This window comes from Hipposideros armiger, unplaced genomic scaffold (genome assembly GCF_001890085.2).
Source record: "Hipposideros armiger isolate ML-2016 unplaced genomic scaffold, ASM189008v1 scaffold_467, whole genome shotgun sequence".
Lineage (NCBI taxonomy): Eukaryota > Metazoa > Chordata > Mammalia > Chiroptera > Hipposideridae > Hipposideros > Hipposideros armiger.
Genome location: NW_017731817.1, coordinates 1,153,780 through 1,177,019, shown reverse-complemented (window position 1 = coordinate 1,177,019; position 23,240 = coordinate 1,153,780). Strand labels below are relative to the sequence as shown.

General features: G+C 48.4%; 1 protein-coding gene and 1 long non-coding RNA gene across 2 annotated transcripts in view; one reads left to right on the top strand and one right to left on the bottom strand.

Moving 5' to 3' along the window:
• Positions 1 to 19,114, top strand: part of MTUS2 (microtubule associated scaffold protein 2) — a 69,666-nt gene extending 50,552 nt beyond the window's left edge. Inside the window, exons 4-9 of the mRNA XM_019666364.1 lie at positions 4,395 to 4,500; positions 7,957 to 8,030; positions 10,923 to 11,021; positions 12,573 to 12,692; positions 15,087 to 15,184; positions 16,270 to 19,114. Coding sequence (XP_019521909.1) covers positions 4,395 to 4,500; positions 7,957 to 8,030; positions 10,923 to 11,021; positions 12,573 to 12,692; positions 15,087 to 15,184; positions 16,270 to 16,483 — 711 coding nt within the window. The 3' untranslated portion in view covers positions 16,484 to 19,114. The remainder of the gene's footprint in view (positions 1 to 4,394; positions 4,501 to 7,956; positions 8,031 to 10,922; positions 11,022 to 12,572; positions 12,693 to 15,086; positions 15,185 to 16,269) is intronic.
• LOC109395403 (uncharacterized) lies at positions 6,707 to 15,129 on the bottom strand. The gene is made up of 3 exons (XR_002126649.1): positions 15,043 to 15,129; positions 10,640 to 10,728; positions 6,707 to 7,556 (listed from the first exon to the last, which is right to left on the bottom strand). It is a non-coding gene; the product is annotated as an uncharacterized LOC109395403 (long non-coding RNA).
• Positions 19,115 to 23,240: the final 4,126 nt, after the last annotated feature.

Genomic DNA, 23,240 nt, shown 5'->3' with positions numbered 1-23,240 from the left:
GCCCTGGAATGGGATGAAGTGGGCCCGGGCATCGTTGGATGGATGGCTGCCCATTCTGAGTACACGCCCAGAATGTCGTAAGCAGTGACGGAAAGGAAGTCAGTAAGAGAGCCCTGGAGACAGTGCACACAGGTGGCACCCTCTGTCCCATCAGATGGGAGTACGTGTCTGGGATAGGGATCAGTGGGAGTTTAATCTGGTTTGGGTTTAATGAGTAAAGCCAAGGCACTTTACTCATTAAAGCATATGCGTATTCATTCTAAATGTAAGTCTTTTCTATGTGAATTGCCAAAAGCCTCAGATAATTGCGTTTTGCAAATGACTGAATGAAGTAAGCCCACAGTGGCATCTTACCCATCTGAGAGGGTGGCTTTCCAGCCCTTTGCTCCTGTAGGTCAGCCCAGCTGAACCGCGCATGCCACTGCAGGAACAGCCGCCTTTCCACACGACCAGGACTACTGGATGGGCACCATGACAGACACCTCAGAACTGTGTCTTCCTGGAGGTCGAGGAGGGTGGTCCAGCAGTGGTTTAAAGATGCTTCACCCAGCCTAAGCTTGCTGTGGCCTGATAGTGGTTTAGCGCCTCTTGCCTCTGATTTCGTGATTGGCAGTGCGTCAGATGGGCTGGTGTTTCCCTGGGGTCCACTTGTCTGCATCCTCTCACATGCCTGCAGAAGTTTTCGGGGTGTCCTTAGGCTGAGAGTCCTCTCTGGCTGCTTGGGAGTGGGAGCCCATAGTCTGGAAAGAATCCAGGGAGCCTTCTGAGGGGAGGTGGGGGGCAGCCGTGGGGATTAACACTAGGACGAGAAAGACGATGAGCAGCCATGGCCAGCGCCTTCCCCAGAAAAGGAACATCTCTTACAGACCATAAAGACGCATAGAAACCTCAGTTACTGAAGAGTAAGGATTCTTGTCCCCAAATCGTGGCTCATCGGCATGTGTTGGCTTCCTCTCATCGCATATGGCCCTTCAGAGTTAGGGATCAGTATTTCATTCATAAAAGCACCTCCAAGGGCTATAACAGGTCATACACTTTCATCATGCTTAATATATGGAGCATGGTATTGTGTCACCACTAAATCAAAGACCTGCCTTCCAACAAACCAGGAAGGTATACGTTCAGCCACAGACATAACGTAGGATGGCCATTCAGGGCGTCGTCACCACCAGGGACACAGGGACTCTTCTGGAACATGGTGGTTTGTGCAAGAGCCCAATAAATTGCAATCACACCTAGGATTGATGAGAGATTTTGCTTTAGACTGAACTGGGTAACAAACCTGCAAATAATGTGTGGGCATCTGTGTCTACAGACGGATTGCTATTGGCTCAACTGACATCGGCAATGAAGCAGAAAGGACGTTTATTTCCTTTTTGTTTTAACCAGTGATTTATTTTTCCAAGAGGCTGAAACACTCTGGACAAAGATTCTATAAAAACTGCATGTACCCAGGAATTGGACAATCACATACTGTGCTAAATCAGCCTTTATTCCTAGTAGGTTCATAGCTCTGCACCTTAAGGAAAGTACTGTTTAATCAAGAATGGCCAGTAAATAAAAGTGAATCATCACATACTATACCTTGCCCATTTTCAAATTGTGGTGTACCTTTCCTAACACTGTGGAGTTCACTGTTGATTTTGCCGTGATATTTCTGTTTTCATGGATGAAGTTCTCATTTACCTTAGGAGAGAAAAGGCAGACAAATTTTCCCATGCAATTATAGTATCCAGAATGAAAACCTCCTCCATTTTAAAATAAAAATACCCCCATGCACCCACTTCATGAATGGGCTTCCTTTCTTGCTGAGAATGCTTCCTCCTTTCCGATTGAAGGCTGGCCTGTGAATTGTCCCCCAAGAAAAGAGGGGCCCTGAGCTGTGTCTGAATGTTACCAGCTGGAAGCAATAATCAATGTGTTTAACTGGCCCTACAACCCTTCCTTGTTTTATACACCTGAAACTTAAAAAAAAAAAAAAAAAAGACCTTCAGGACCTGGGCACAGTGTTTTGTATGTTTGTTTTTTCCTAGTCTATAAAGATCAGAAAGCTCTTTATTAGAAGTAAGGTTCTTGTAAGAAAGCATTATTTCTCATATATTGGGAGATTATAAAATCTTTGGCACTTTAGGAATTATTATTCGAGATTGTACCATTTTATTTTTATTATTATTATTTTTTAATTAAAGTTTATTGGGGTGACAATGGTTAGTAAAGTTACATAGGTTTCAAGTGTACAATTTTGTAATACATTATATATCACATTGTATGTTGTTTTGTTTTTTATTATTATTATTAGTTTCAGGTGTACAAAACAATGCAATAGTTATCCATTTCACCCCTCACAAAGTGACAACCCCCCTCCCCCATCCACTGCTCTTCCGCCCCCAATATCATACTTATCTATTACAATTCCATTGACTCCATTCCCACACTCTACTCCACATCCCATGACTATATATGTATTAAATTATAGTTGACATATAATATTATTCAATGGCAGCTTCAGATGTACAGTGCAGTGGTCAGGCCTCTACACCGACTATGAAATGGCCTCCCTAACAAGACATGAGTCCACCTGGCCCCCTAAAAAATATTTACAACATTATTGATTATATTCCCCAGACTGTCTTTTCTATCCCTGAGGCCATATTGTAGTTACCAATTTATATTGTCTCATCCCTTCCCCTTCGCCTTCATCCCCACCCCCTCCCAATTAGCTACCCTCAGTTTTTCCTCTGTGTCTGAGTCTATTTCTGTTTATATTTCTCATTTATTCAGTTTTTTAGAATCCACGTATAAGTGACAAATACCATATGATCTCACTTATACGTGGATTCTAAGAAACTGAATAAATGTACCACAGTTTCTTAAACCAGTCGTCTACCGATGAGCATTTCAGTTGTTTCCAAGTCTTGGCTATCGTAAATAGTGCTGCAATGAACATAGGGGTGCATATATTTTTCTGAATTAGTGTCTTGAGTTTTTCTGGATAAATACCTAAGAGTGGAATTTCTGGGTCATAAGGTAGTTCCATTTCCAGTTTTTTGAGATACCCGCATACTGATTTCCATAGTGGCTGCACCAATCTGCAATCCCACCAACAGTGGGCACAGTGTTTTTCAAATGCCAGGTTTTGACACATTAGTAGGTCCACAAGTATTTTGAAATAAACATAGTAAAATGGAATAAAAATGTTTAAACCAGATTATTGCAAGTAAGGAGGGAAAATATTGCCTTGTGAAGCTTTGTTCTTGTGTATGTGTGCTGTGTTACAATGTACAACAGCATTTTTCACCAGGGTCACTGACAAAGAATTTGGAAAAACACTGTTTTGGTGTGCTCGTGTAGGGAGAGGTCGTTTTATGCCCTTACTCCTGGAAATCAAATGTTTGAAGTTAAAACAACAGCCCCAATAACAAAAACAAGATAACAAAAACAGCACCCATGGTGGTGGGGTGGGGGAGATCGGGAAGCGTGAACATAAAAGCCTGTGAACTGGTTGTGTGCTGCTTGTGATTAAACTCCTGGAAATGTACCTTCAGCCACGGAAACAGCAGCCCCTCCCAGGAGCAGCTCCACGTTGCTAAGCGGGTGGCCCAGATTGTCATCTGGAGGCCAAGCTGATGGCTAGGGCGCAGGGACGCACATGGGTCTGCAGGCAGCCTTGGCGTTGGTGAGAGGCCTCTAGGCAGCTGGTCTTGCTGGGGAGCCAGCAGGCTTGAGGGAGCTTCACCTTTGGAGTCAGACAGACCAGGGCCCGCTGATGGCTCTGCCACCTCCTAGCCCTTAAGCAAAACGTTTCATACCTCTCTGAGCCTCAGTTTCCTCATCTGTAAAATGGGCATACATATTTATAGTGTTGCTGGGAGAGTTAAGTGGAGTAGCCAATAGCAGGTCGCTCAATAAAAATGTTTGTTCCCTCCACTTATCTTGAGCACTGCAGCTCCCACCTGCCACTGGAAAACAGAGGGCAGGCCATCTAGAAGGGAGGACCCTCTTCTTCTCCTTATTCATCATTACCTCGTGGGGTGATTGGTGCACGGTGAAGCAATGGGAGTAGGAAGGGGACGGTCCAAAGCCAAGCCCAGGACAGTAAAGAGGGGCTTAGGCAGCCATCCCCCAGTGGGAGCTGCTATCCTCCTGTGGACAGCTGGGCTGTGGCAGTGACTGTCCCCTCACTCCAGGGGGCCACAGCACCCCAGATCCTGGCTCTCCTGCCTCAGCACAAGGTTGAGGACAGCTGTCATCTCAGCTGAATGACTTGTCCTTGATATTTTGGACCACTGACCTCTTTACTCATTGAATTCCGCCTCCGTTCTCCAAGCAGTGAGGATATCACTGCCATGCGTCCTCCAGCTCTCTGTGTAATCATAACCGTGACTCTCCTGCAGGTAGAGGACATCACCGCCAGCCATGAGGCCGCTCTCCTAGAGATGGAGAACAACCACACAGTGGCCATCGCGATCCTGCAGGATGACCATGACCACAAAGTCCAAGGTAGCTACCGGGCGTGACGTGTGTGGCCGGCAGGGTGGGCCGTGCCAGTCAGACCTTCGGGCTGCAGACACAGGCGCCCTCCCCTCTCGCTCCTCTTTCCTTTCTTCCTTCCTTTCCTTCCTGGCGTGTCCTTTGTGTTGCTCCCCATGGAAAGAACACATGGAAGGCCAGGACCCAGGTACCACTTCTTTGCTCTGAGGCAGTTACACTCAGCCTTGCCTGGATGTTGGAATCCCTGGCGAATTATAATAGGAGGTTGGTGCTAGCTTAGGTCCCACCCCAGGGCTCCCATGGAGCTGGTCTGGGGTGCAGCCTGGGCATCGAGATTTTTAAAGTTCCTGAGGTGAGTTTGATGGTCGCCACATCTGAGACCACTCTTCTAAAGTTGGCATGGAAATCCTGAGCTGCATCTTGTTTTGTGGCCTTATAACATTAAATAAATGGCAGTCCCAGTGTAGGTGCACATATCCCACGCTTGCTGTGTTCTCGGGGCCACCAGGGACTGGATCTTGAGCTCAGAGACCACGTTCACCAGGGGCTTAAGTGGAGTCTCTGGACCCTTCCTTCTTTTTACATTTTTTTTGTAACTTTGAATTACCTGTGGATACTTAGGGCTCTACATGGGTCATACTAAGTACTACTATGATTTTCACTTTGTGAAAGGAGCTTTTTACACTTTTGATGTGCATTTACACTTCTCCATGCAATTTAGTTTTCAATTTCTCCTCCTGTCACTGTTCTCCCAGTCAGATGGCTGTTCGAGTATATCAAAACCAATGAAATTTAACAAGAGATTAATACATTTAAACAGTTTGAGATTAACATTAGCTTTTCATTATTTTTTAAATGTTCTTTGTAAAAACAACAAAGCCCTGCTGTGCAGTAATCCATACTCATGCCAATGCCTCCCTCAGGCACCAGCCCTACAACCTCTGGGAACTGTTAGTACATGGAAAAGCCCACCCTGGGCACATGGAGGGTCGTTCCCTGAGAACTCCTTAAAATGTATCACATATGTCCTGACTGTGCCTCATATGGAGAGCACCAGGTACCCGCTCTAGGTATTTTCACATAGCATCTTTTCCATAGACATCTTTGCCACAAGCATTCTTGCCACACACATTTCGCCACATAACTAATTGGCTGCAAGACAGTTTGCTGTGAAAAAAGATAAAAATCACAACAAATAAAAGAGGGATGTTTAAAAGGACATAATGAAACTTGAAAAAATGAATAACAAAATTAAGAAGACTTTTATTTAAAAGGTGTATAGAATCATGGCAACGCTACTCAAATAACTGCTTTTATTTTGTGGATTGTACCTAAGCACTTGTCTTCCTTCTATGGGAGGTGTGGGTTCAATTTTGTACCCTCAAAGAGAGTCCTCAGCCTCCTCCCAATGTATGAGGAAAAAAAACAACTCTTGGGGCAAATTGTCATCACTTGGAAGGAATGATATTTTAATACCATCACCACCACCTCATCTACTTGTCACTGTATAGACCATTGTGAGGGCTGGGTAAGATTTATGTATGATCTAAAAATGAGAGTAACCACGATAATCATCAATGGAGAAATGAAACCGAATAACAACCAAAAACAACCCCAAACTGTCAGCCAGTTATCTTACTAGTTATTTTATCTTGCTTATGGGAAAATTGCCTTACAGCCGATTAGTTTTTCAGCAGAAATGTTCAAAGCAAAGACGTCTATGGCAAGAACAGCGCAAGTGCCAGCTCCCATCCTTGGGTGCATGTTAGAACCACAAAAACTGGGGAGTTTTTGTTTTTGTTTTTTTTAAATACTGATGTGTGAATCCCAAAAATTCCAATTTAATCACTCTGGGGTGCAGCTCAGGCATCGGGATGTTCTAAAGCTCCCCAGGTGATTCTAGTGTGCAGCACAATTTGAGAACCATTGTCGTAGAGCACAGTATTGACTATGGGACAGAGTGTCATGACCTTAAAATAATTAAGTACATATGGGTACGTAGATATTAGCCATGGTTTATACCATCTCCAGAATAGATACAGACTTCCTTTTTGGGGTGTATTGGGATCATCTGAAAGTGCCCTAACGCCCATGACTGCACTGTAGGAAATGGCTTCTAAAAGGAAATAAGAATGGAAATGGTGCAATGAGCCACTGTTGCCTTTTGTTTCTGGATTTTCATATAAATAGACCTGATAGTTTTTTCTGACTAATGAAGTCTCGCTTAGATGCCACATTCACGGCCTTCAACTCATATCCAATGTCAAGGCAATTTAGGTGTATGTAGTGGTAGCTAAAAAATTCATTATTATGGTCAGGATGATGCTCTCAATGGCTATTAAAATGAATCAATTAGACAAAGGCAGGTAGAAAGAAGGCCGCATAGTTTTATGTTAGTGAAATCAGCACAAACTTTTTTTTTTCCAAATGTAAATTTCAGCTATAACAACTAGGTTTCTTAGAGAACGTCCCCATCATTAGTTAAAAGACTTGGGTCAATGGAAACCACAAAGTTTTTCCTAATTGCAGCTCTTGCCAGCCAGAATGATAATTGTTGGTCTCCAGCACTCTCCTGTTCTAAGCATGCGATCCACACTGATTAATGAGACCTTTCCTCCCTCCAGTTATAACATCCAAACAAATCGCTGTGTAGCCAGAATCAGATGCGTTTCACCCAGCTAATAAGACTGTTCCCGTCTGGAGGAAAACAGAATCCATTTGCTTAATAAGTCTTACATGGTATCTCTTCCTGCCTAACTTGCAAATTATTACTGAAATGACAGTTTTCATAAAATAGAATAGCTCCAAACTCTCCAAGAGGAACCAGACCAATTAGTCCTTTCTTTTGTCTGAGTGTCTTAACATCGACTCTTTGCTCAAGCAAATCCTGGAGATCCGTGGTGTTCGGCCTGTAGCCCAGAGGCCTTGCAGACACAGCACCTCCCCGTTCACCACCTTGTCCAGTGACCCCAGGCAGCGAGATGGGTGCTCACAGCCCCACTCTCTCTGAAGGCTCCCTCCTGCTGCCCCAGATGGCTGCTTCATGGTAGAGAGGAAGAGGAATCCTGGGAGGGGAAGAGAATGGAGAGAGAGCGTGGGTCACCCAGCTACTCCCACTAGGAACACTTGGAGAATCTGTGAGGACTGTGGATGGTAGAACAAAGTATAGAAATGAGAAAGAGAGAGAGAGAGAAATGTTTGTGCTCCATTTGCTTCTCTTCCTCATTTCTTTCCTCTTTCCCTCTTTTTCCTCTCCCTTTCTTCTATCCCCTTCCTCATTCTTTTTTTCTTTTCTAAGTAACATTGCATATATTTTCAAAGTAATGGAGGCGCCTCTTTAGGCTTAAGTCAGCTGTATACCTGTGTCCCTTATCCACCTAAGTCTCTCATCTTAGGCTGGCAAGAGTCTTCTTTGCTCCTTCTCAGAAGAAAGACCAACTTAACAATTTGATGTCTTCTCTCCAGAATTGATGTCTACCCACGAGCTTGAAAAGAAAGAATTGGAAGAAAATTTTGAAAAGCTGCGGCTGTCATTGCAGGTTAATATCTCCTTAGCTCTGATGTCAAGAAAATGGCAGTATCCTTAGTCCCGTCCACAAACATTTATCCAGCACCTGCTATATCCCAGATTCTGTGCTAAGCATTGGCGTATAGAGGGAGACCAGACATTCCCCCTAAGCTTAAAGAATCTACTGTCTACTGTCAGAGAGCTGTGACACAAACAGTCACAGCCAGCCACAAAAGGTAACACACAGTTGCACCAAATGAATAACACCGTTAGTGATCGCCACAGGAGTTCCGAGAGAGATGGCTCCACGCTTGCTGTGATTAGAGGAGAGCCAGAGCTGTGTTTGAGGGAGGGGAGGACTTGGGAGAAGAGCTTTCCAGGCAGGGGGAAAGGCGGAATAAGGGCTGTGGAGGGCGGAAGTCACAGGACACATCTGGGAATTCTAAAAGGGACTCGAATCACCTGGAGGTGGGTGGGATGAACAGATGCTTTTCGGCCTCCAATTGCTAACCTACAGAAAATGTGGGTCTTGGATGCCAGAGGGCTGCCTGGCTTCCTGCTGACCTCTAAGGGGGCAGTGGGGGTCCTCCCACATTGCTTGTGTCTCCCTTCTGCCCTGTAGAGACCCAGAACAGCTGCTGGTGGGACTAGATGGTGCCTGCCCCCAGACCTAGGGAGGGGCTGCCTGGGAGGCAGGGTGAGGTTGGTGGCCCTGCTTCTGTACCCAGCTGTGGACACCCCAATATAGCAAGATTATTTTTTAAATATTAGGGACCCTCACATCTGGACGTGTGATGACGATAACAATGATTGTCCATTGATTACCATAACTGTAATACAAAGGCAGGCATTTGAGTTCACTTTCCCCTGGCCACGTTCATTGCAGAGCCAGCCGGCCTAGAAAAGGATCCAGGATTGTGCCAATAGCCAGTGTAACAGCTGCTGAGTGTACTATTCAAAAATGTTTAAGTGGGAGACAGTTAGCAGCCAGCACTTCTATCCATGGCTGGGCCCGCAGTGTGCCGTCCTCGTGGGCTCATCCTTGGCAAATTAGCCCCCGACTCCTTCCTCATGCGCCCGCTTCTCATCCCATCAGATGTGCTAGCCTTAGGGAACGCAAACCAGGAAGGGGACAGCCAGACTGTGATGTAACAGAAACCCCATCCAGTCCCAAACCACAAAGGAGTGAGAGCTTTGTTTCATCGTGAGTGTTTTCCTGCCCCTGACATCTCACGGTCATGCATCACACATGTTGTCATCATAATGCTGCTCCATGAGCGAGTCCTCTGGGCTGGAGGTTGTTTGGCGCAAGGAAAGTGGAGTTGCTTCAGCCAACTCTCCCTGGAGACCAGCCGCTAGAGAAGCAGGCTTGGTGTTAAGAAATGTGACTTCATGGATTTAAATACCCCTGTACCTCCTCTAACTAGCTTTGAAATCTTGGATAATACAGAAACTCTGGAAACCTTAGTTTACTCATCTGTGAAATGGGGGTGATGACAGTACCTTTTTCAGGGTGAGAGCAGATTAAAGGCAATAATGTGTGTAAAGTGTGTAGCACTAGGTTGGCGCATGGTAAATGCTAATAAATAGCAGCTATTGCTAGTCTAATAGTTTCAAGCATTGTTACATTTGTTATTATTATTATTATTATTATTATTATTATTAATATCACCTCCATTATTACCATGCCATTGGTAAACTGCTGAGTTGCTGTGCTGGGCCAGGTCACCAGCTAGATAGGTCTTTGTGCTCTTAGCTTGACATAAAGGAGCCACCCAAGCTGTAAAGCAGTCTGTCCTGTCTGATTTCTGCACGCCAGTGTGTGCCTATGGGGCAGTTTTGAGTTATAGCGAACAGGGTCAAAAAAGCCTCCGTTTGATATTTGAGCTCCATCCTAGGTAGGATTTGCCTGATGCAGTTTTCACTGTTTTGTTTTTGAATGGAAGAGGAGAGACTTGAAAGAAATGCTTTGTCTGTAGTGCTGACCAGGTCGATGCAGGGGCCACGTGGTGGGTGACACAGGCATTTTGATAGCCGCATTCTGGAAGCCCACTGCCCCGGTGCCAGGGGTGGTTTATGTTTGACAGGTCCTGTGTGGGCAAACTCCCACTGACAAGTACGTTGCCTGAGTGCACCAGCTTTTGCATTTATGGCCCTGTGGGGACATTTATTTCTTAAACATGAAATGGAAGTTACTGAAAAAAAAAAAAGGAAAAGAAACCTGCCATGGTTCGCAAAACAGGGGCTGCTGCCACAATAAAGAAAGCAGTCAAGCCAGCACTTCATACATTACACTTATTATGTAGAATTACGTGTTTACAATACCAGCTCCTACTATTTGGTGAAATGAGGCCATTTCTCTTGCCAGAAGAGTTCACGGGAAACCCTAGTCCCTAGGTTTTAATGTTACAGAAATAGTGTCATTGGGCAGGAACTTTGGGGATCAGTCATTGCTGGGGTTTCCAGGGAGGGGTCAGAGGAGTTGCATCTGCCCTGGCGGCCCGGGAAGGGGTGCAGTGCCCCCGGTGCAGAAACGCCCAAATGAACATGCCTTCATTTGTTCAGCCTGCACACAGGGTCAGGAGCATCTGTCCCTTGCGGGAAGGGTCTAAATGGAGGGTGGGGCAGGGCTCAGCTTACCTGGTAGCTCACCTCAGGGATGTGCATCCCAGCCCTGAGGTCCAGGGAGGCCGAGTGGAGGTCAGAAGCCAGCTGAGAACCACAGGAACCTGGAATGTGAGATGGGGGTTGGAGCAAAGAAAACTGAGGATGGGAGAAAGGAAACGCTGACAGGGAGATTCCTCATACTGTTTCAAGTCATTTTGATGTCCTAGGGGTTTTACACAGGGGTTTCTCATGATAGCTCCCCAGGCTGCAGTGGCCACAGTGGACCGAGCTGGACTTCTCTTGTCATTACTTGCAGGACCAGGTGGACACGCTGACCTTCCAGAGCCAGTCTCTGCGGGACCGAGCCAGACGCTTCGAGGAGGCTTTGAGGAAAAATACTGAAGAGCAGCTGGAGGTAGTCAAGCCTTCCCAGCTTTCCTGCACCTGGGGGCCCTCCTCTCTGTTGACCCTCACCCCAGGAAGCCAGTTGGGGTCCTCAGCAGTCTCCCCGCAAAGACAGGGCCTCTGTGCTGGTCTGCTACTGAAGTGACAGCTGGTCCGGACCTCCCTGGGCTTTTAAACATATTCTTGTCAGCACATCACTTCTGAGGCAGGACAGCTGTGGGTTTCTCAGTCTAAATGTTATCCTTGCCACGCTGCACATCGCTCCCCCGCCGCTGTCCCTGGGCACAGCTTGGGACTCTCCACCCAGCCAGGACCACCCCTCCATCCCGTTCCCTTGGTTAGGCTGGCGCAGGGAGGAAACGCCCAAAGCCTGTGTTAGTGGGCCGAGGGGAGTTTTTTTCCAGAAAAGTTGGCAAGATTCCTCCCCTCCCATGTAGGATTGCCAGATAAAACACATTACACCCAGTGAAATTTGAATTACAGGTAAATGAATTTGTTAGTATAAGTATGTCCCTTTTGATACTTATACTAAAACATAGTTGTTTATCTGAAATTCAAACTTAATGCAATTATATATATATAATATATATAAATGTACTATATATATTACACAGGGTGCCAAAAAATGTATATGCATTTTAAGAAAGAAAAAGCTGTGTTAAAATTATGCTGATGGTAACCACTTTGAGCACCTTTTGTAATTGTAGAAGTCAAATGTGACTTTTATTCATCTTTTGTTATCGGTATATATTGAGTATTAAAATTTTACTACAGTTTTTTCCTTTCTTAAAATGTGTGTACATATTTTGGTACCGTGTGTGTCTATGTCTGTGTGTGTGTCTGTGTGTCTGTGTGTATCTGTGTGTGTGTATCTGTGCGTCTGTGTGTTTCTGTGCATCTCTGTGTGTGTGTGTGTGTGTGTGTATAATTATTGTTGTTACATCTGGCAACCTCACTCTGACATTTCTTTTTCTAACATGACTTTTCTTTTTAAACCACTTTGCTCATTTTCTGTGCTGAGGTGGGGATACTCCATGGGCACAGGTGGGGCCTGGAAATCCCCGCCTGTCTGCTGAATCAAGTAATTGGGTGAATGTCAAAAGCCAATGTTGAATGTATTCCTTTTACCCCCATGAGCCCCCTTTTGGGGATGGGATGGGCTGGTATTGTTCAGCCATCCCAACATTGGGACTCTTCAGAGATGGTGGCTTTCTCTCTCTATTCCCCAGGGTGCTGGATTTTCACTAGCATTCCCAGTGGGAAACTAGTGGTTATCTTTACCATACCAGAACGGCTGTGAGCAAGTTCTCTCTCCTTCTCTCTCTCCCTCTCTCTCTCTCTTTCTCTATCTCTCTCCCCTGCCCTCCCCTGTCTGTCTCCCTCCCCCTCCCCCTCTCCCTCCACATCTTCCTCTCCCTCCCTCCTTCCCCTCCCACTCTCCTTCTCCCTCTCCTCCTGGGCAACTTGTTAGAGAAGGCCTTAGTTAGCAGAATTCATGACCTTGGTCACCCTTGCTGGCCCCATGCATAGGTGAATAGCTTGGTGCTCTCTGGCCCTGTAGGTCGCACGGGCTCCCTATCAGCACTTGGAAGAAGACATGGAGAGTTTGAAGCAGGTGCTGGAGATGAAGAATCAGCAAATACACCAGCAAGAAAAGAAAATTATTGAGCTGGAAAAGCTGGTGAGTCGGTCCATATCGTGGGGAGAGCCCAGTAGCCTTACTGTCTCCACTGATGTCATCACTGTCAGCATTCAGGATGTGAGCCCCTGGCCTGCCTGTTGCTGACACCTGAGCAGAAAATTTCATCACTGAGTCAGGAGTTCTGATGAGGAACCTCAGTGGCTTCCTTTTGTACAGCTCTGGGCCCCTCCTGATAGCCTGCTTCCATTGCCCCCAACACTCTGAGTGCCACACCACACTCTTCCCTTGGGGGGGGGACGCGGTGTGTGGCAAGCCAGCACCAGGCCCCACACAAAGCTCTCTAACTCCCTCAGCAGTGCAATGGACCAGGTGTTGCCAGGAGCCTCCTTTCATAGGTGTGGAGATGAAGGCCTGGGGACGGGTCGTATCTCACCCAGCGGGGAGCCCCAGCCCAGTATCCTCACCACACTCTCTGCCTCACCTTTCAACTTGGCTCCCAAAGAATCAGCAAAGTGTACCCCTTTGTGGGAACAGAGCCCCCCAGAGTTCACTTCCCTCCCCACAAGGACCATGCAAAGGCTAGGATGTGATGTGGAAGTTGGCCCTAGGGTCTCAGATAGATTCTTGTGCTTTTTCCTTTGCTTAGTGTTAAATTTAAAATAACCTTTTGATACTATAAGAGGGAAACATGTGCATTATAGCAAATGATAAGATAAACAAAAATAAGGAAATGAAAATATCCTATTTCTACCACTGGTGACACTTTCCAGAGCTTTTTCTCCCTACACATGTTCACACCTCAGACCTGCCCACACATGTACATGTGTTTTATGTCCTGTTTCTTTTCAGTTGGCACATCTTTAACTCACCATTTCAGTAATTGATCTTGCCTAACTTTGAAAGTTCTCCTTTTGTCTCTGAAATGTCCTTGAAGCTGGCTTATCCAAACCAGGAGCTGATGGAGGACCACCTGTTGCATTGATTGTCATGTTCCCTCTCTTATCTAGCACTGTCCCTGTTTGCAGACCTCTCTTGCTGCACCGGTGCTTATCAGTTAGGATGGGGGCAGATCTGGGCGTGAGTGACTCTTACCAGTATCCTTAGTAGTGTTGGCCACCTGGCACCGTCCAGCAGCCCAGAGCTTTCCAGCAAGGCCAGAGCTAAGGCCAGTGGGGGCTCAGGGACCGAGCCCTGCCCTCCTGGCCCTGCCATGTGGCCTGGCCAATGTGGGGACCAGCAGCTATCCACCTGTAGTCTGGGCCATCCACATCCAGTTGTCTGGTCACCTACAAGCCTGGGGCTGATGAGACTGTTTTTAGCCATGCTCCAGGCGTTCTGCAGGCAGGCATGACTTCTCATTCCAGAAACCCTTCCCAGCAAAATAAATAAATAAATAAATAAAAGAGGACTGATTTAATCACTTCCCACTTCCTGGGAGCAAAGATCAGAGCTGGGGGTCAAGCGCCTTGCCCAAGTGCGGGGACAGAGGCCCATCCTTAGGCTCTGATCTCTAACCCTAATTCTTGGAGAAGTGACAGTTTTCTTTAAAGATTAACTACACTGACAGTAAAATTGTCATATTCTTTTCAAAAAATAACTTACTTCTAAATTCATCTTAGAATGGGGCTTTACTTCCACTAGGTCTCTGGCCCTGGGGGACACAATGACAGAGAGAATGGCCAAAATTGCAGGGGAATGACAGCCGTGGATGAAGTTACTTTCTGACAAAGTGCCAAGCTGGCCTTGGGCTCTGTGCTCCTGCTGCCCATAGCCTCAGAAGGAAAAATGTGTCCACATTTTTTATATTTCAATCCCTCCATTAATTCAGAATGTCACAGGTACAGCACAGTGACCCTTTGGGAAGGACCCGGGGACCCATTTGCCAAGGGTCCTGGTGCTGATCACGGCTTATCTCTGACAATGACAAGGGCCTGGGACACTCGCTGTAAGAGACATATTCTATACAGTCAATAATGTTCCAACAATTATATATAGTGCCAGGTGGGTACTAGTCAGGGATCATGTTTTAAATTATAGAAACGTCTAACTACTATGCTATATACCTGAAATTAATATAAAATATATTGAATGTCAACTGTAACTGAAAAAAAATTTTTTTTAAGTAAAAAGAAATATATTCTACACAGGAATCTAGTATAACATACTTACACACGCATAATACATGTAATATGAAATTATATGTATAACAATACTTACTTTTACTACACACAGCATATTCTTGTATTTTCTCTCCTGTTTTATTTTGTTTAAAAAACAAATGCTGGTCACACCCTCTAACCTGATTTTATAACCCACCAATGCACTGCGCCCTGCAGTTTGCAAAACCCTGTTCTTGATGACCCTCCAAGGGCACTGGTGCCCTGCCTACCTTATAAGCTTGCTGAGGGCCTCTTAACACCGCACCCTTTACAGGTGGAAAAGAACATTTTCCTGGAGGAGAAGATCCAAGTTCTCCAGCAGCGGAATGAAGATCTCAAAGCAAGGATCGACCAGAACACTGTTGTCACGAGGTAGGTGGGCCTGGATGTCTGAACTTACAAAGCGTGTGTCACCCACAAAGTGGCTTTGCTCTAACAGAGTTTGAGGGCTCTGCTTTTGTCCCAATGTCCACTTCACCTCACTCCTGAGTGGTGAGGCTTCCACACACGGTCCAAAGGCCTGTGGGAGGGGTCCAGACACAGCTGGTTGCTGAAGGGGTTTATTTCCGGAGGAGATTTTGTAGAGGGTGTCAGCTGGGTGTTCCCAGGCAAAAGGGAACCATAGTAGGAGCTGCGCTCCCCTGTGGGGCCTTCAGCTGTTGTCCTGAGCCGGGGATCAGCTGGCCCTGGCCAGAGGACAGCAGGGATGGAACGTGCCAGAGAGAAGCTGTGTGGCCAAAAGGCAGCTGCTCCTGAGTGACGCCATTTCTATCTCAGTCCAAACTTCGGAGGAAGGATGTGGAGACACCCCCTTCTGCTGGCAGCATGGAGTAAAACAGGGTTCCAAGCTTCTTCAGCCAGCCGGAGGAGGTTATGTCGTCCATGAGGGTGGAGCCATCTCCGTGTGACCTGTGCAGGCACCAGGATGGGTGCCGAGATCAGAGAAGCAATCTCTGGCCCGTGTGCGTTGGGGCTCACAGTCCAGCTGGAGGGTAGATGGACAGACCAGCATTTACGGCAGCGGGAGGCACTGCTGTCATAGAGGCCTGATAGAGGCAGGGGGACAACAGCACTGTGTCTGTGCTATGGTGACTGTCACCCGTCACCACCTCTGAGCCTCCAGGGGCCTCTCCCACCGGCTCCCTACTCTCACCTCCTTCCTTCTTCAGCCTCTGGTTTTTGCTCTGTCCACTGGACAGCCAGTACCTTCCTGCAAGGGGCAGAGGGATGCAAGCAGATTCGGTGTTGGCAGGAATGCTCTGGGAACAGGTGTGTCGGTGGGACAAGCGGCAGTCATGGTTCAGCCAAGGCCGTGTATGACGGTGGCCCGATTTGTCCCTGCTCTCCCCGCAGCGTCAGCCGCCTCCTCCCTCCCTTTGCCCTTCCCTTGGCCCAGCAATCTCAAGCTACGGCCCTCTGGCATGACTGCTGCCTGACGGTGTCTTCTCCCCATGCAGACAGCTGTCAGAGGAAAACGCCAATCTCCAGGAGTACGTGGAGAAAGAGACCCAGGAGAAGAAGAGGCTGAGCAGGACCAACGAAGAGCTGCTTTGGAAGCTCCAAACTGGGGACCCAACCAGCCCGATTAAACTCTCCCCCACGTCCCCGGTTTACCGCGGCTCCTCCTCTGGGCCCTCCTCGCCAGCCAAAGTCAGCTCGACGCCCAGATGACGTCACCACGCAGCCCTGGGAGCTGAGCTCCTGGTGTCCCCTGTGGGAGTCCAGCCCCCGGCCGGCCTGCAGGCCCTGCGCGCATGCTCAGTAGCTGCACAGCGCATCCTCGCGGAGCTCTCTCCTGAGCCGCGTGTGAGACTGCCCCAGTATTGACACTTAGGAAAGTATTCACGGTAGTGTCTCCTGTGCAAACGTTTGACCGTAGTTAGAGCCAAAAGAAAGAAGCTCCAGTTGTTCTTGAGCGAAGAACTTTCACTGCAGAATTTCAGGTTAGGACAAAGAGCTCAGTTTTGAATTTACACTGAATAACCATTCTGTACTGCACCGATGTGTGTGTATATTTAGATTTACATATATGCACACTGAGGCCGTTCCGAATTGCATTTTTTATAACACGAAGTGCTGACATATTTTGGTGAAGGTCAGCAGTTTTCTAACTTGTGCCTAAGAATAATTGGGAAATGAAAATGCATTTCTATCTAGCTTTCCAGGAATATTTCTACCCAAAATACAAAAAGGAAAAAAAAAAAGATACAGAGAAGAAGCGCCTTTCAACCTGCCACCAAGTGGTACTCTTTCTAACACAAACACCAGCGAAATGTGAACGGTAACTGCCTTTGGAACGATCAGCTTCTTAGTCAACATGATGTGAGATCACTATTATTCCATTCGCAGGTTTTAATTAATGTTCCTGTCGTGAGTGGAGAGGGAGAGCGGTGGGAAACCTTGTGGAGTTTAGCAGCTTCATGGATGCTACTCATGATAGTGAATCACCTATAGTCTTGTAAACACAATTTTTGCTTTTTTCCTAAATGACATCTTGGAATCTGTCATTCAGCTGTTGCACCCTTAGGAAAATACAGAAGAGCATGACCTTCTGGAGTGAGGATGAGGATGACTTTGGAGTTGACCAAGACCATTCGCCCTCTGTCCTCAAGAAGGGGAACTGCTGATAGGGTCTGTTGACCAAGTACAGAGTAGGAAATCTCCGGCATTCCACGTGGTTTGCTCTGATCTGATGCTGCTAATGCTCAGCTTACCGATATGACCCTCAGGCCCCCATTTCATAGCAACCTCCCCTTCCGTTTGGTTCAATAACTCAGCCCCATCACTGTACATTGAGGTGGCTCAGGGGTTCTAGCAGAGGCTCCCAGAAAACCAATCCTTCCATCCTAGAGGACCAGTTCCACACTGTGCCTAAAGCATCACATGATCTCCCGGGAACCCATGTATATTTTCTGCAGGATCACCGAGCAATGCCACAGCTGACAGTGGTTCCATCTTAGGCTTAGGAGGTTCTTCCACACAGAGGGGCCCATTGAAACAGCCAGCCAGTGGTCACTGGCTTCTGGACTGGCATTTGTCTCTGAAATGGTAGACTTAGAGTGTGAAAGGTATACCTATAGTGCTGTGGAAGTTTAGGAGCATGACGCCCAAAAGAAGGAAGTAGTTTAACAGTTGATAGGTGATGCTAATGATGCCTTTGTTTCCTGTTTATGACAGAAATCCTGCACTTTCCTCCCTAAGGTCCCTTGAACTTGTCCTTAGCACAGGGCTGTCTTTGAGCATGACCAAGGAAAGCAGACCCATGCAGGGATGTCCGTGGTGGGGAACAGACGGCCCCAGAAGGAAGGGGTTGGCTTGCCCAGGGCCCAGCCTACTCGGCCCATGTGTGGCTGGCACAAAGACAGACCTGGTCTGTGTTCCCTGTAGGAGTCAAGGTTGGGCTTCTTGGCCTCAGGTCAATCTCCTTTCTAGCAAACCTCCAAGGGTCCTTGCCCATCCTGGGGACATACACAGTAGATACCCACTGAACAAACATTTCTCTTTTCCTTTCGTGGCTCTGCATGACACTGTGATATTGAGTTGGGCATTCCATTATGATAGATCATGCCACGTTGACGAAGTACACATTTATTTTTTAGCAGGCACTCCCTGCAAACATCAGTTCAGCGGGAGCTCAGCACTCCGAATTAGGAACTGCGTCCATAACGGCATGTGCTAAATGCAGTTACACAGCAATACAGATTTTAGTGTTCTGTTAGGATGTGCTACAGTGTGTCCGCCTATTGCGGTCAAAGGTGTAGTGATGTTAGCACTAAGTAACCCCTCTCCAGGTGACTGGAGCTCTGCCCTGACCAGCCCTGACCTTGGGCACTTGGGCTAATTCCCACATTGTCCTGGCTTCCTTTCTTCATCATGGACACCCATCACATCTGGCTCTTATCCTGGAACACGAGGGGTGGCAGTGGCTGTGCCCCCCGTTCGCCATGCCACCCCCACGCCATTAGGACATGGACCTCTCTCAACATGGAAGTCCAGTTATCCACCTCCCAGGATGGAGATGTCTGTTCCCACAGACAGATGCTGCAGCCACCCCGCCTGCCTCAGACAGACCCACCGAACCTCACCAGCCTCTTCTTGGCGTTTGGGAGCCACATCAGTGCCCTTTCCCATCCCCAGCCTCACCCCACACTGGGAAGGGTTCAGGCTGGTTCAGGGCGGGAGAGAAGCTGGTGGGCTGGCACACTGGGTGATTGTTTGGGGGTCACACGTTCCTTACCTGGCCCCTACAGTTTCTGTGTTGCATATTTGTGTTTGAAGCATATTAAAATTAACTCAAGGGAACTTTCGTGGCTTGCACTTGATGTAACTCTTGGCCTGGTGCTCTCAGGCTTCAGGAAAGTCAGGCTGGGATCTGGCGCAGGGAGGCCAGGCAGGCGTTGGCAGGCTGGGTTTCTTTTCTGTGTGTGCCAGGGTCATCTGATTGGCACTGGGTCTGGAGACCCCCTTGCCCTGACTCCATGCACCCCGTTTTGCAGCCCTGGAGCTTCAACAGCCCGGTTCTGACATCGGGAATCTCAGTGGCTCTGCTCCATTGGGCTGTCTTCCATAGGCTGGGTGGGCTGGAGTCAGCGGAAAAAGGACACAAAAGATTGAGTACAATCACCTCACCGTCGATTTTGAATTCAGACCTAGATGGGTGTCTGTTTTTTTTTTTTCTTTTTTTTTAGCTGAGCCATCCTGCCACCTGTTGGCAGCTCAGCGGCTGCTCAGCTCGAGCTGGGACTCAAACCGCTGTTGCTCAGAGCTCAAACTCTTGAGCGAGCTCTTAACCAACTGAGCCACTCGGCCGGCTGTTTCTACCCTAATGAGAGCTTGGTCTGTCCTAAATCCTGTCAGTTCACACCTGATGGCCACCGAGCTCTCTCACAAGTGGCAGGGGATGTGCTTTCCTGGTTTGGTGGCCACCATCACAGCAGGTCCTTATCATGAGCTTTCTCACTCCAACAGGGGGACCCTGGAGAGCTCTGCGGCTCTCCCTTTAACATCCCATTTGCAGCCAGCACAATTGTTTCAACCTAAAAGCACTTGTCCCTCCCAGCCGGGCCTCAGGTTGGGCTGTAGCCCCCTGCTTGGGGACCCCCTTGGTGGCCAGTTCTTTTAGTGGCAGTGACATTAAGTAGCAAGCCTGCACTCCTGAACAACTGAACAATAGACCTTTCTCTGATGATAAATCACCTGGAGTTACTCTGGATCCGTGAGGACCACAGGATCCCCCATGGGTGACCACTGGGTCACCCATGCTTCCAGGTTTTTGATGGAGACTACTTATTTATTAATGTTTCACTTTGTCAACCTGTCCCAGCCTGTTAGTGTCTTCTGGGGTGTCCTGTGCCCTCCATTTTTTTTTAAAGATTTTTATTGGGGAATTGGGGGATGGGAACAGCACTGGGGAATTGGGGGAAGGGGAACAGACAAGTTGCTGTCGTTTTGTTCTTCAGTCTAGTTGTGGAGGACGTTGCTTCACTGGCTCAAGCTGGCACCATCATTGTGCTCTTCCCGGGCGACGCAGATCAGTCGCCGGCTTCTGGACGGCCGCTCACTGCGGCTGCTGGCCGCTCACGCTGGCTGCTGGCCACACATGGTAGCCCATGGCAACCCACTGCCACAGGGACTGCAGCCTACGCCGTCGCTGGTGACTCACGGCAGCCCAGCTCCAGGTTGAGCTGTTGTTCAGCATCTTAGCTGTGGAGGGCAGTGTCACTGGCCCTCATATGTGGGATCCGAACCGGGGCCCTCTGGCATCCCAAGCGAGCTCTTAACCATCGCGCCACTCGGCCGGCCCCAAGCCCTCCATTTTTATAACAACTACCTTCCATTGTCCTCCCCACAAGTGAAGTCCCCCTCCAGTGAACAAAGGCACAGACTTGCCCACTGGCATGTGTAGGAAACAAGGTGAGAGCCGCTTCGTCCTGTCTGTGGGGATCTGTGTCCCCCTCCCATAGCCAATGTGCGGCCACCAGAGGCGGCCTCTGAAGTTAGCCACTCAGTCACCTCCTCTGCGCCAAGGACTCTTGCACACGTGGCTCTCCTTGCCTGGGGGACTTGGGTCATCTCGGCGGGGAGGACTGATGGAAGAGTGATGCTCAGGCAGAAACCCAGAAGTGGGTGCAGGCAGGCCTCAGAGGTGTAGTGGTTTGGTTCCGGACCACCGCAACCAAGCGTGTATTGCAATAAAGCCAGTCGTAATCTTTTTGTTGGTGGAGAGGCTTGCCTTCTATTTGAAAAAAAAAAAAACACATCTGTGAGGCAAATAAAAGTGCAGCACAATAAAACGAGGTATACCTGGATGTAGTCCCACCTGCTGTTGGTCCAGGCTGTCCACACAGCTGGTGCTACCTCTGCGTACAGGCACAGAGCAAGGTCTCTGGGCCCTCACCCTGCCATCCAGAGTCAGAGTCCTGCCCACTGGAAAGTTGGGGTCAAATGCTTAAAAGCAAAACAACAACAACAAAAAAAACCAAACAAAAACAGGGCTGGCCCAGTGGCTCAGTTGGTTAAGAGCTTGCTCAAGAGTGCGAGCTCTGAGCAACAGTGTCGCCAGTTCGATTCCCACATGGGCCAGTGAGCTGCACCCGAGCTGAGCTGCCCCTGAGCTGCCAACAGGTGGTAGAAATGGCTTAGCTGGTGAGAGCACGTGCTCCTAACAACAAGGTTGCCTGTTCGAGATGGTGGGCTACACCTGCCTGCAACTAAAGACTGACTTCGGCACCTTGAGCTGAGCTGCCTCCTGGGTGGCTCAGGGGATAGAGTGTGTGCTCTTAACAAGGCTGCCGGTTTGACTCCCACATGGGACGGTGACTACACCCACCCACAACTAATACTAAACTTGGCACCTTGAGCTGAGCTGCCGCCCGGATGGCTCAGTGGATAGAGTGTGTGCTCTAAACAACAACGCTGCTGGTTCGACTCCTGCATGGGATGGTGGCTACACCCACCCGCAACTAATTGAACACAGCACCTTGAGCTGAGCAGCGTGACCGGACTTGGAGTTGAGCCAGTTGCGCCCTCCACAACTAAGATTGAAGGGCAACAACTTGGCTGTTCCCCTCCCCCAATTTCCCCAATAAAATCTTAAAAAAAAAAAAAAAAGAAAACCCACCACCAAAGGCTGGTAAGCTGTCCTGGTTATTAAAGCAAGGGCAATTAATTCACTTCAAGTTTGCTAAATATCTTCGTTTTAATCTCTCTCAAATCTCTTTAAAAAACAAAACAGAACAACAAAAAAACCCCAGTCCCCCTGGGTTTCTGCCCACCCAGCGCTGCTTTCCCCCTTGAGCATGGAGGGGAGCCCTGCTCAGAAGATGGGGAGTAGTGCGCCTATCTCACCGAGGTTTCCCCAGCACCAGCCACAGGGACAGAATGCTGTGCAGATCTAAGCTGAGGCCGCCCTCCTGCATGTGACCTGGGCCCTGCCTGGGTGCAGCATGCCAGGGCACCCGCTGCACAGACGACCTAGCAGGCCACCGCGCATGGCTGCTGCTCTCTGTGATGTGGTTTCTGGTTTTCCCTGCTCCCAGAGTGATATAGCAGGGGATGCATTGCACCCCCCTTTCCCGCTTCTGCAGAGCTGACATCTCAGTAGGCACTCAGGAAGGAACTTTTGTTTTAGGGAGTAAAAATGTAAAGCATCAGTGGGGAAGTGCAAGTCGCACTGCTTCTCCCTTCCACAATTTAGCAGATTCCACTGAGATGAGGTGCTGACCACACTGAGAAGCAGTCCAAAGGGCTCCCCTCACTAGCCACTGCCTGTTTCCTTTCTCACAGTGCATTTTTTAAATGGCTGTATTGATGGGTTGGTGGACAGGCTTGATTTTGTTCAAAGGAAGCTGATGCCTTTGAAGAGGATCCCACAGCTGTTGGTCCAGCTCTGGAAGGCGGTTGGGCCAGGCTGGGTTGGAATGGTGGGTGTGGAAGTTGGTGGCAGACCCTGGGATGTCGCCTGGTGAGAAGCCCCCATGGAATTCCTCTTTACTGCAAATGACAAGCTTTGGTAGCAGCTCTGGGATCACCAAGTCTCATGACCAAACCGTGCAGGGAGAAGGTGCTCCAGATGACTCCCCCACAGGCCTGCAACCTGGACTGCTTCTGGGGCTCAGGGTTTCCTAAGAAAAGGCTGAAACCTACGGAGGGACTTGGCAGGCTGCCTGCAGGTGCTGCGCCCACCACCAGGTAGCAGTGTGGCGTTGTGGGAACCGGCTCCGTGGGGCGCTGGACCCAGGTGAGTGCTTATCGGATTTGTGCACCGCACCAAGGACAGGCCTGCCTCTGCCCCCCGTGGTCCTGTCCCAATTCTGGGCCCTCTGGGATGCTTTGTGAAACTGGCCCGCCTTGTTTGCCAAGGGCTGGGCTCCCTGGCACCTGCCAGTTACCAGCAGAACCACCAACTGAGAAATCGCCCCGGGGAGCC